General features: G+C 48.7%; 1 protein-coding gene across 2 annotated transcripts in view; it reads right to left on the bottom strand.

The window, feature by feature from the left end:
- Window positions 1-568: 568 nt before the first annotated feature.
- LOC109426630 (L-threonine ammonia-lyase) overlaps window positions 569-13,371 on the bottom strand; it is a 45,966-nt gene continuing 33,163 nt past the window's right edge. For both annotated transcript variants that reach the window (XM_019702162.3, XM_019702166.3), the window contains exons 5-9: window positions 7,034-7,270; window positions 6,216-6,508; window positions 6,043-6,135; window positions 5,819-5,948; window positions 569-851 (exon numbers count right to left, since the gene is read on the bottom strand). In XM_019702162.3, coding sequence (XP_019557707.2) covers window positions 741-851; window positions 5,819-5,948; window positions 6,043-6,135; window positions 6,216-6,508; window positions 7,034-7,270 — 864 coding nt within the window. In that variant the 3' untranslated portion in view covers window positions 569-740. The remainder of the gene's footprint in view (window positions 852-5,818; window positions 5,949-6,042; window positions 6,136-6,215; window positions 6,509-7,033; window positions 7,271-13,371) is intronic.

Genomic DNA, 13,371 nt, shown 5'->3' with positions numbered 1-13,371 from the left:
CGTAAAACGGGGTATCATTGATCAGCGGGCTAACATTGATCGACTTGACCGACCTCATAAAATGCTCAAACAAGCATTTTACATTGAACCAGATTCTGCTATCGAATGGTATATCGTAATATGCTATCATTTAGCTATTCAAGGACATGCAGTTCATGAAAATTGAATTTCATAAACATTGAAATAAACCCATTTTTCATAAATGTTTTTCGTAACGCAATGAGATACATTGTCAAACATTCATGCTTGGCGTAATGCCCTAATGTTCCTCACTCTATCAAATGAGTTAACGTAGAAAATGTGAATGCAATATTAATATTTCTTTGCAGTGCAATTAAACTAAGCCAAGTAAACATGATGCACTCATTTTTTTATGTTTTGTTACTTACCTCTTTCCTTTGATGTTCACGTGTACATACAAACTACGGATGCATGCGCTTACTTTTAGTTTAATGGATAAACGACCATCCAGTCAGTTTGCTTTTCCATGTGGGCTTTCACCAGTGGGGAACTTTCACCGGGAGGCTATTTGGCAAACAACTCAGAGAAGGTACAATAAAAAACATAATGGAAAACAACAGAAAATGGTTTATTCGCTTTTTGTTGCACCGATCGCCGCCAGATCACACTCCTCACCGTTGTTGCAATGTGATTCAGTTGAATAAACACCGGCTGCTCCTTGCCCATTGTTTCACTTTCAACCGGACTGGCACCAACCAACCGACCACACCACACGTCGGTCAAATAGCCATCGGCATCTCGTAGAAGTAAACTTCCTGGTATGTCTCTTGCAGCATTTTCCGCATCTCCTGTGAATGCTGCCAGTCACGAGTCTCGCAAATCACTTTGACCTACAACAAACAGAAAATACAAATTATCACACTCGCTCTGGTTGGATTCTGGCTCTCGGTCTGCTGGGCCTGGGCGGGCAGACGTCGGGCGACACGGCCGGCGTTGTCGTTCGTTGGCTGAAATCGCACACATGTTTCGAATAACCGATGAGTTATGGCAACGGGTGATGCAAGAGAGGTAAGCCACAGCAGTTGCAGTGGGTCAAACAAAAAACATGTATAGCAGTGGGACGTTCCACGGACGGGAAGGATGAATGCCGAAACATGCGATAGAGGATAGAGGAGAAATCCTTCAATCTGGAGGTGAAATTGAATTGACCAGCATATGTATGTGAACCAAGAGCGGTGGTTGCGCTTGGACCCACAGCAAAGAGCGTTAATAAAATGGATCAACGAATCGATGGATGGCTTGGTTGGTCACGTTTATGGTTGGACCAGATTTTCACCTGTTTTCTGTTTAATAGCATTCGCATAAGGAAACCATACGAGCCTACAAGCCTTGACGGACACCTTTCAGCGGTATGAAGCAAGGCGGATCAATTGAATTCCTGGAAAGTAGTTTATTAGGCAATACCCATTTGAGAATTTATGTGCCATAAAACGGGGCATCATTGATCCGTCCTGGGAAGCTGTGAAGGGTGGGTCTAAAAAGGATAGTCCTTTCCCGGTTGAAGAAAGCGGGGAATCAGGAGAGAGTGCTTCTGCAATTAAGCGGGCAGGCAGAAGAAGAAGAGGAAACAACATGGGGAAAAGGAGCATAGGACCGCTAAGCCAAGCAGAAGTAGGCGGATAAATAGGTGCCAAGCCAAGCCATGAACATCAGGCACCTAACGGGTGATCCAAGGTGCCCGACCTTCATGAAAGCCACAGTGAGCAAATCACAGTGCAGGTGACGCAGCTGAATCTGAACTACTGTGACGCAGCTCAGCAACTGCTTTGTCACCGAGTACCCGCCGGCAATGGCAATTGGGTTGCGGATGGGTCCGAAAAAATGGCGGCGAAATAGACGACGGGTAATTACCCCGTCCAGGAGTTGGTGTCTACTACCTATGAGGGCTTCGTGGTCGCCAAAGTAAACGGGGTCTTCTTCTGTAGCTGTTATGCGCCTACGCGGTGACCGACCGAGCAGTTCACGTAGATGCTGGACTGTATGACGATCGTGCTAACACGGCGAAGACCGGTGATAATAGCGGGTGGTTTAAATACCTGGACCGTGCAATGGGCAAGCTGTTGCACGAACCAGCGGGGTCAGATACTGCTAGAGACACTGGCCATACTTGATGTCGACCTGGTTAATCGGTGCCAAGAGTACTGAGTCGATTATTGACGCTACTTTTCGTAGTTCTAGCATAACAAGTAGTTCGAATTGGAGAGTGGATAGCCACACTGACAGCGATCACCTGGTTGTTTGCTACAGTTCGGTGCCACTTCTGTGCACGGGCCTGATGGAAGGCATCATACTTCGACGAGGGAGTATTTAGGGAAGCGCTCCGCCGTAAGCGAAACCTACTTGGTACTTGGTACTCGTCGCCGTCTAGAGTTAGTAGCGGTGTTCTCGCGTGCGTGCAATGCGACCATGTTTAGGCGAGTCCATCCTAGAAATGGGAAACCACTGGCTTACTGGTGGACTCAAGCGATTGCGGACCTGCGCCGCATCTGCGGATGCAACGAGCACGATCTCAGGAAGAGCAAAACTAACGACGGGTGGTGTTCACCACAGCAAAAGCCACGCTGAAGACCGATATAAGGGCAAGCAAAAAGGCCTGCCTCGAGGGTCTCAGTCAGAGTTCCAATGCGAATCCGTGGGATGATGCCTAGAGGATTGCGACGGTCAAGACGAGAGATGCGATGGCTCCTGCAGAGCAATCTCCAGCGATGTTGAAGAGGATCATCTTCTAGTCTAGCCTTCTTTCGTAGGACAGCCAAGGACTGTGGCTGGCGATGAGGAGAGGGTAACCGATGTAGAATTTGCAGAGATAGCAAAGTCCCTTAGCGTAGGTAAGGCCCAGATCCGGAAGGAGTTCCGAACCTGGCCTTAAAAGTTAGAAATTGCAGAGGCTCCCGAGATGTTCAAGTCTGCTATGCAGAAATGCCTGGACGAGGGAGTTTTCCCCGAAGTTTGGACGAGGCAGAGTTTGCCAAAGTTGGGGAAACCACCCGGAGACTCGTCGGCGTGTAGACCAATATGCTGAATCGACACGGTGGTGAAGGTGCTCGAAAAGATCATCCTTAACAGAATGTTGAGGTACATTGGTTGTGTTAATGGTCTATCGAGCAACCAGTTCGGTCTCCGGAAGGGGGCGATAGACGCTATTTTGTCATATACAAAAACCGCCGAGAAAGCACTTCAGCGTTAAAAGCGGGAATTCACTACTGTGCAGTAGTGACACTGGCAGTAAGGAACGCGTTCAATAGCGCTAGTTGGCCGGCTATTGCCGATGCGCTCTTGCGTGTGGGGATACCTGGGTACCTGCACAAGATTCTCGGAAGTTACTTCCAGAATTGAGTACTTGTTTACGACACAGAGGTGGGTCGGAAGTGCTTTCACATAACCTCAGAAATCCCGCAAGGTTGCATCCTGGATCCGGTATTATGGAATGTCATGTACGACGAGGTATTGAGGTTAGAGTGCCCAGTGGAGGTGGAGATCGTCGGCTTTGCTGACGACATTACGTTGGAGGTCTACGGTGAATCGATCGAAGAAGTGGAGTTAACTACTGCCTACTCAATCAAGGATGTGGAGGCGTGGATGTGATCCAGAGATCTGGAGTTGGCTCACCACAAAACTGAGGTGGTGGGTGTGAACAATCGAAAGTCGGATCAGCAAGCGGTGATCAGTGTAGGCCATTGCGCTATAACTTTGAAGCGCTCCGTCAAGCACTTGGATGAGATGATCGACGATAAGCTTACCTTTGGTAGCCACGTTGATTCCGCCCGCCAAAAACATTACCGTGTCACAAAATGAGCTCAGCGTCATAACTGGTATGGTGCCTATCGGTATCCTTATCGGGGAGGAAAGAGAGTGCTTGGAAATGCGCGGCACAAGAGGCATACACAGGACTGCCAGGATGGTCTCCATGGTCAAATGGCAGCGTGGGTGGGACAGTTACACCAAAGGAAGGTAGACCCATAGGTTGATCCCAAGGGTAGATAGTTGGGGTAACAGGCGCCATGATGAAGTAACATTCCACCTGATTCATGTACACTGAGCGAAACAAGAATAGCCCCACCATGTTTTTCACAATTGGAATTTCAAAAAATATTGTGAAAAAACAGGGTGGTGCTATTCTTGTTTCGCTCAGTGTACTTTCAGGCCATGGGTGCTGCCGACAGTATCTTTTGGTCATGCGGTTCTCCGGAATTAGCGGGTTTGTGCTGATTCAGAGGTAACTGTGGAACACGTTTTGTTCATGTGCCCGCGTTTTCACACAATGCGTGACCGCATACGGGGAGGACACATCTTGTCTAGAGGATGTGTAGCGGATTAGTTTGGCTGGAGTACCGAGATGGTTCAAGGGTTCGGAGTCAGCTACGTAGGTCATACCGGCTCTCTGCGGTCGAAATCGGCCCTTAAAGCTATTAAGTGGTCGCGGGGAGAACATGCTTCTGGTAGCGTTGTTGTCGTGGCGTCGGTCTACTGGGTTGGATCCGAGCCCGTGGTTGGGAAGGGGTCCTTGGCAAGGTCGGGGCAGGTGGAGACCCCATGTCAGCATTCCTCGATGTCCTTCTGTGTGCTGGCTGATAGGGCCTTACTTGCGGGAAGGTCAAATCGCTGTGCATGCGGCATCCATTCTTGATACATGCTCTGCAGTTGGAAACAGGCTTGATGTTGACCCTTCCTGTTTTCCGAGGATAAAGGGAGAGGAAAGGACCCCTCGGGAAACTGGCTAAACGCCAGCATGCTGCCATAGTGGACTCCCCATAGCGAGTCATCGATGTTCGTTGCTGCAGGCTACGCAGCTAACCTTGAGGATGCGATGTGCACTAGACCCTCTCTGAAGCAATGCCTCCTTGGTGGATCCAGAGAGACAAAGGGTTTGGCGACCATATGAATGTTGTTTAGAGGGTCGAGGAGAGAGTAGTCCTGACTATTCGGGTGCCTATTGAACAGATTTTCCTCCTATGGTTTAGCAGAAAAAAAAGATGTTTCTGGCGTGAGCAACCTGTCAACGACGCTGATGAAGTTCAGCTTTAAACGTTTGTAGATGCTGGAAGAAACGGAATGGCCACTGTTTGTTTCGTGACGTTCTCTAAGAATGAGAAAAACTGTGGAAATGTTTAAAGAGCAGAGCTGAGAGGTAATCTTAATCCCAATTGGAACGTTAGGTCGAGAAGAAGAACTCAGGATGGATCGGAAATCGAAATAAGACATTGTCGGTTTCCTGCAATAGGGGCACAACTCAAAATAAGTCTTTTTTGAGATTTTGATGGCAAATAATGAAAAACTCAACTCTTACAAAGACCCGTTCTGAAATTCGTTGAAATTTTGGCAATTTTATAACTTTTTGCCATAAAGGCACAACCAAGGGCACAACTCAAAATCAGTCTACTTTTTCAATAGTCGTTGAAAAATAGTCATTCAAAATTCATGAAACAGATAGTCCTTCAGTCTCTTTCCATGATATAACAATCAAAATTCGTTTACTTCAGTCAAATGATGGGTGAAATAAACGAACTGGCAGGAGGTGTTTCCAGATTCCTTTCAAAAGCTTATTCTGGAATTTCGCATTTTTTGAGTTGTGCCCCTATTGCAAGAGACCGACGATATCATCCGTATGGTCTTGTCGAATAGCTGTGCTTCTGTGCGATACACACGTATAAATCATCAAACCACATTATACCATGTGTTTTATTATTCTTGAGATGAAAATTGCATTTTGCATTGATATTATGATTTGTAGGAAATCGGTGTGCCATTTTTCATTTTTGCTGCGCACGTCTAACGATAACGCCAATACTGTACTTACCTCAACAGAATTCACGTCGCGAATGAAAGCACGTTCGTGCATTATATCTTTAATGGAAACGCCAAGATTGGCCAACAGGTTGCACAACTTTGATACCCCTCCGGGAGCATCGCTGACCCGTACGGTGAATCTGCAAACACAAGGTGACACTCGTTAATACCGCAACCACAATATCCTTCTAGCCGGTCACACCAACAACAACAGCTCCAACGAGAATACTTTACCTTTGCAATCGACCCTCAGCAGCCATACCTCGTTCCAAGCATCGACCGAATATGGTAGTGTCGATGTTTCCGCCGCAAACCAACAGGACAACTCTATTGAAGCAAACGCAAAAGGAATGACTACAACCGCAAACCAGAGAAACACTCCCGATAAAGAGAAAAATAATTGTTACCTCTTTCCCTTGAACTCGTCCAAATGGCCAGCGAGAATTGCTGCTAATCCGGAAGCGCCGGCACCCTCCACTACACATTTTTCCAGCTCGACTAATCGCAAAATGGCCAAAGCAATCCACTCTTCCTTCACCACTATCATTTTGTCCAGCAACGGGACGGTCGTAGCGAATGCATTATAACCGACTTGCGGTACTGCCAAACCGTCGGCCAGCGTTGCCTGGTTGGGAGTGTATATTGGAGCTTTGTTTTCCAGTGCCTTTGTGAAACTGGGACACTTTTCCGATTCTACACCCTGAAAGTTACGATCATTACAATGCCGTTCGTTCACCAGTCACTGTGGTCGAAAGTGGAGTGATTTCTGTGTTTGGGGGGAAAGATAAACCCAACACCGGAATTTGAACAGGAATGCCACCCCACAGTGGTCAATTTTGATAAGATGGACTGGACATGAAGTATGAAACACTGTACCCAAGTAACCTAAGATTCCACTCTTCATGACAAAAGCCAATTTTAAAGTCTTCAAAGATTAGCGGAGCCCCGTAGCAAAGTTGGTCACACGTTCGCTTCATAAGCGGATGATCATTGGGTTGATTCACAGCCCCGGCACAAACAAGCTGTTAAGCTCATAACGTGCCTTATTACGAGAAGCTCTGGTTACTTAAGTACTCAATCGTTTTGCCTCAAATACCGACTTTCATTGAAATCCTCCCCCTACTGTACCGACAGCAGGACAAAAACACCTCTCATGCCGTCCACCTTGTTCCCCATCCTTGACCACTGTGTCCGGTGGCAGCAAATGTGCAAATGGTAAACTTACAATGATTTTGGTTTGCGGGCTTAAGTTCTTAATGGCAGTGGCAATCCCCGCGATGAGTCCGCCTCCGCCAACCGGAATGACCACGGCATCGACGTCGCTCACTTGTTCCGCAATTTCCAGTCCAATTGTGCCCTGGCCGGCCATGATGTGCGGGTGGTCATACCCGTTGATGTACGTCAGTCCCGTCTCGTGCGCCATCCGGAGTGCAATCTTTTTTGCTTCACCCATATCAACACCCTGCAAGGACAAAGCGAGAGAGAGAGAGAGGGAGGATGGAAGTCATAACGGAAAACAATCTCAATTTTGGCTTTGTTCGCCGAATGGTACTCCAAATTGAATGCAACTCTTTGAATATGCAAACGGTTCGCATAACTCGCATCGTATGCTGGTTTAGTTTTTCGGTTTTAGTGAATGCGTTTGGCTTCATCCTTCAGCTGTGAATAATGCTGCAGTGGAAACCTATATACGCTGTACACGGTCTCACAATTACTCCATTATAATTTAGAAATGAATTCGAATTAACCAAGTATTTGAGTTATATTTTCGTCGAGAAAGCCAGAACAGAAAATTGAAGTGGTATATTACGGAGTAAGCAAGCAAGCAATACTCGGTACAGACAAATGTAACATCGGTTACGTTTATATAGTTTTATATTTCTGTGAATCGGTGAATCCATCGTGGTGAGTTCCAAGAAACGTTCTATATCATCCAGCTGGTTTAATTGAGTTATATGCTGGTAAAACGGATTGACCCGTGTGGTTTTATCAGTGAAATGCGTTAAATCAATTGCACACAACGTTATTGAGCAATCACAAAAAAAAACTTACTATAGGGCAAATTATATAACGCACGAGGTTGACAGACACAGAACATCAGGAAGACTAATACACTAGAATAGCACTACGGACCGCCTGTTCCAGTCAGTGGTCAGAGTGTCTTGCCCCACGTTTGTTTATTCGAGCTACCATGTGGCAGTGCTTCACACGGCGGTGATATGACAATACACACTGCAAAACGGTGAGTCGATAAGGAGAGCGTCCAACATAGCTCTGGTCCTCACAAGTTCCTACCTCATGCTTCGACGGGTCCAGCGATGACAAAGACTGCCAGCTAAGAGTTGTGTGCTTAGCTAGTACAGCCTGGGCACTGTTGTCCGTCTGACTCAGCTAGATTGCGGAGGTATGCCCCGAGCGTCTGTTCACCAAGGAGGTGCGGCTCAAACGACGTCTGTTCTGGCATCAAGCGGCCAGTGCTGAAAATTTCATTTCGTCATATCTAAATTCAATCACCTACAGCTCATTTTAGAAGCTGAACCTGAGAACATGGTATATGAAAAACGTGTGCGGCTAGACCAGTTCTGCAAGAAAGTCACGAAAAAACCGCTATTATTTGAATATTTGAGGTAAATGTCACGGACCACCTTTGAAAAATGCCAAATGATATTCACCGTGAATATCATTTGCATTTTTCGAAGGTAGTCCGTGACATTTACCTAAAATATTCAAAAAATATAGTTTTTTCCGTGACTTTCTTGCACAACTGGTCTAGCCGCACAAGTTTTTCATATATCATATTCTCAGGTTCAGCTACTAAAATGAGCTGTAGGTGATTGAATTGAGATATGACGAAATGAAATTTTCAGCACTGCAAGCGGCTGAGTATGAAATGCTGTATCGCGTCAGCTATATCTGTGGTGGCAGCCCCACCACGGTGGAAAGGACCACGACCTGATTCAACGGCAATGACTTTTAGCGCGAACATCGGACAAGAATTGGAACTTGGAATGTATTAATCCTAGCCCAGCAGGGTAAACTTGCACAACTAGCCAAGGCATGCCGTGTGAAGCTTGAGATCCTAGGACTGAGCGAAGTCCATGACCAAACTTTGGAGAACACATATTGGAGTCGGCCCAACTTCCGCTATACCGTCTACCCCCGTTGGTTTGAACGACACCTCATGCAAACCACCGGGGTACATTTTTAGTTTGAACTTCTAGCAACGCTGTAGACGACGGAAAAAATACACGGTTGGCAGCCTTATTTGATGTTTTGTTTTGTTTTTGCGTTCCGTTTCATCCCGTTCCATTAGCAGAATGACGTTTGAATCATTTCTAACTTGAACGATGTTGGGGCAGCAGGGACGATAGTCCTGGGGCCTCACGCCGACAAGGAGAAGTGAGGAGATAGGCGCTGGGAGTTGCGTACGAAGTTTACCCAAACGGAGGCCTTCTCCTTCGCAGGAAGTCCTAGACAGGCGGGCGAGGCAGCCGTCAGGCGAGGAGCTGTCTGGCGGTGCCGCAAAGCCAGGCGAATTATTACCCCGAAAGTCGGTAATAGTGCCGGAAGGTCGGACCCCAGCCAGGGTTCCCGGAAAGCTGGGATGGGTGGGCCTGAAAAGGCTGACCCGTCCCGGAAAGATGGGAACAAGGGGTTGCGACCGCTGATGGGCCCTCAGCAGCCACAGAGCAGGGCGATCCAAGGGGAGGACCCCCCTTGGGCGAAGGTAGAGCGAAAGAAAAAGAAGAAGACGAATCCGCAGGTAGTAGCGCAGGACGCCAAGCTAAGGCGTAGGAGGGCAGGTGGCAAGCGCGAGAAAGGCGACGCGATCGTCATTAAGACGGAACAGTCCAAGCACTCGGACGTCTTGAAGACTATGCGAAGCAACGCCAAGCTTGAGGGCAGAGATGGAAACACTCGCATCGTGAATCAACTCGCGAGTGTAAAAGCAACAAACGGTTTACTCACGGTGCCGAGAGTAAGCCGTGTGAGAGTTTATTCGCATCCGCTTGCTTCACGAGTATGAAGCAAAACAAAAACAAAAACACTCATGAATTTTTATTCGCGAAGAACAAGTGGAGATGCGGGAATTGCATTTTAGTGCGATTCTAATAGCAAAACAAGTAATTATCCATCAGATAGTAGTGTTTTGTGCTTTATTGTTCCTGAAAAGCTAATCTGTCGGCCGTGTAAATTCGTTTTTTCACAAAATTGAAAAATGTTCAGAGCTGCTTCGCGAATCAATCACGAGTGCGACCAGCTTCGTTAGCTCGCGAGTGAAGGAAGTGCGAATATATTCTGGCTTCTGTTGTTCACGAGTAGGATAGCTTTGCGTTTGTGTCTACTCAGCTGCATTCCTCGCTGTTTTCCATCACTGCTTGAGGGTCTTGGAGCCGACGTACGCAGTGTTAGACGTACTTGTACGGGCGAGATGATCCTGGAGCTGAAGCGCCAGAAGGAGCACAAGGGCGCTGCTTATAAGAGGCTGGCAGAAGAGGTCCTTGGTGAGGGTGTGCAGGTAAGGGCTCTGACACATGAGGCGACTCTGAAGGTCAAGGACATTGACGAGATCACCGAAGTGGAAGAGCTCGTCACGGCACTGCGGCAACAGTGCGATGTGCAGGTGGCCGCCGCAGCCGTTAAGCTACGGAGAGGGCCAGCAGGGACACAGATAGCTTTGGTTCAGCTACCTGTGGCGGACGTTAAATAGTCCGTCAAAGTAGGGAGCATAAAGGTGGGCTGCTGTGTATGTCACCTGACATTCCACGAGCCACCAGAGGTTTGCTTCAGGTGTCTAGAACCAGGTCACAAGTCGTGGGACCGCAAAGGCCCCGACAGGCGCAAACTGTGCAGGCGATGCGGCGCTGAAGGTCATAAGGCCCAAAGCTACACGAGTCCGCCCATCTGCATGACCTGTACCGGGAAATGCTTGAAAAACAGACATCCGATGGGTGGTCCAGGGTGCCCGGCCTTCAAGAAAGCCGCAGTGAACAACAAATCATAGTGCAGGTAACGCAGCTGAACCTGAACCACTGTGATGCGGCTCAGCAACTGCTTTGTCAGGCGGTTTCTGAGTGGGAGACGGATATCGCCATCATATCGGACCCATACCGAGTACCCGCCGGCAACGGCAACTGGGTCGCAGATGGGACCAGAAAAATGGCGGCGATATGGACGACGGGTAAATACCCCGTTCAGGAGTTGGTGTCTACTACCTATGAGGGCTTTGTGGTCGCCAAAGTAAACGGGGTACTCTTCTGTAGCTGTTGGGTCACCGATGTGGAACTTTCGGGGATAGCTAAGTCCCTTAGCGTAGGTAGGGCCCCAGGTCCGGACGGAGTTCCAAACCTGGCCTTAAAAGTAGCTATTGCAGAGGCTCCCGAAATGTTCAGGTCTGCTATGCAGAAATGCCTGGGGGAGGGAGTTTTCCCAGAAGCTTGGAAGAGGCAGAGCCTGGTACTATTGCCAAAAGCGGGGAAACCACCCGGAGACCCGTCGGCATATAGACCAATATGCTTGATTGACGGTTACAAAAACCGCCGAAAAAGCAATCGAGCCTAAGAGGAGGGGAATTCGTTTCTGCGCGGTAGTGACTCTGGATGTAAGGAATGCGTTTAATAGCGCCAGCTGGTCTGCTATTGCCGATGCGCTCTTGCGTCTGGGGATACCGGAGTACCTGTACAAGATTCTCGAAAGTTACTTTCAGAATCGTGTACTAGTCTACGACACGGAGGTGGGTCGGAAGTGTTTTCACATAACCTCAGGAGTCCCGCAAGGTTCCATCCTGGGTCCGGTGTTATGGAATGTCATGTACGACGAGATGTTGAGGTTAGAGTACCCAGTGGGAGTGGTGATTGTCGAATTTGCCGACGACATTACGCTCGAAGTCTACGGTAAAACGATCGAGGAGGTGAAGTTGACTACCGACCACTCGATTAAGGTTGTGGAGGCGTGGATGCGGTCCAGGAAACTGGAGCTGCCTCTCCACAAGACAGAGGTGACGGTTGTTAACAACCGGAAGTTGGAGCAGCAGATGGAGATCAGTGTAGGAGAGTGCACTATCCTGTTAAAGCGCTCCGTCAAACACTTGGGCGTGATGATCGACGATAAGCTTACTTTCGGTAGCCACGTCGATTATGCCTGTAAAAGAGCCTCCACAGCTATTGCGGCACTGTCCCGGATGGCTCTGCGGTGTACGCCAGTAAGCGCAAGCTTCTGGCTAGTGTTGCTACGTTCATACTTAGGTATGGCGGCCCGGCGTGGTGCACCGTGCTAAGTACTGATTGCTACCGACGGAAGCTGCAAAGTACTTACAGGCTTATGTGCCTGAGGGTTGCGAGTCATTACTGGTATGGTGCCTATATAGCCGAGGCGGTAAACGCACGGGTATTCAGCATGACCATGCTGAGGGTGACGGGTTCGATTCCCGGTCGGTCCAGGATCTTTTCGTAAAGGAAATTTCCTTGACTTCCTTGGGCATAGAGTATCTTCGTGCCTGCCACACGATATACACATGCAAAATGGTCATTGGCAGAGGAAGCTCTCAGTTAATAACTGTGGAAGTGCTCATAGAACACTAAGCTGAGAAGCAGGCTTTGTCCCAGTGAGGACGTTACGCCAAGAAGAGGAGGAGTATGGTGCCTATCAGCATTCTTATCAGTGGGGGCATGGAGTGGTCAAATGGCAGCGCGCGTGGGACAGTTCCACCAAAGGAAGGTGGACCCATATGTTGACACCGAGGGTAGATAGTTGGATTAATAGGCGCCATGGGGAAATTACATTCCACATAACACAGGTCCTTACAGGTCATGGTTGCTTCCGACAGTATCTACACCGTTTCGGGCATGCGGATTCTCACGAATGCCCAGTGTGATTTAGAGGAAACGGCGGAACACGTTTTGTTCGTGTGCCCGCGTTTTCACACAATGCGTGACCGCATGCTTGCCCCATGCGGGGAGGACACAACTCCGGACAATTAATTTGATCCAGAGGATGTGTAGGGATGAGTTTAGCTGGAACGCCGTTTCAACGGCTGTCATCCATATTGTCTGGGAGCTACAGAGAAAGGGGCGCGTGGACTCGGAGAATGGCTATTCTAGATGCAGTACAAGAGGTGGTCCAGGGGTTCGGAGTCGGCATCGTAGATCAGCGATTAAGTGGCCGCGGAGAGGAAGTCCCGGTAGCGGTGCTATCGTGGCGTCGGTCTACTGGGTTGGATCCGAGCCCGTGGTTGGAAAGGGGTCCCCGGCAAGGGTCGGGGTAGGTGAGACCCTGCTGTCTGCAACCTACGGATGCATCTGATTGGGCCTGAAGGGTAGTGATACCCTTCCTTACGGGCAGGTTAGATCGGGTTGCATGTGGGCACCAGTTCTTGATGTCCGCTCAGCAGTAGGGCGCGGGTGGGGTTGACCCTGCCCGCTTTCCGAGGACAAAGGGAGTGGTGAGGATCACTCGGGAAACTGGCTTAGCGCCAGCATGTTACCGTGATGGACTCTCCAAAGCCAGTCATCGATGTTCGTTGCTGCAGGCTACGCAGCTAACCTTGAGGGGGCAATATGCACT

This window comes from Aedes albopictus, chromosome 3 (assembly GCF_035046485.1).
Source record: "Aedes albopictus strain Foshan chromosome 3, AalbF5, whole genome shotgun sequence".
In the NCBI taxonomy this organism is placed as follows: Eukaryota; Metazoa; Arthropoda; class Insecta; order Diptera; family Culicidae; genus Aedes; species Aedes albopictus.
This window is presented reverse-complemented; position numbering and strand designations above follow the sequence as displayed.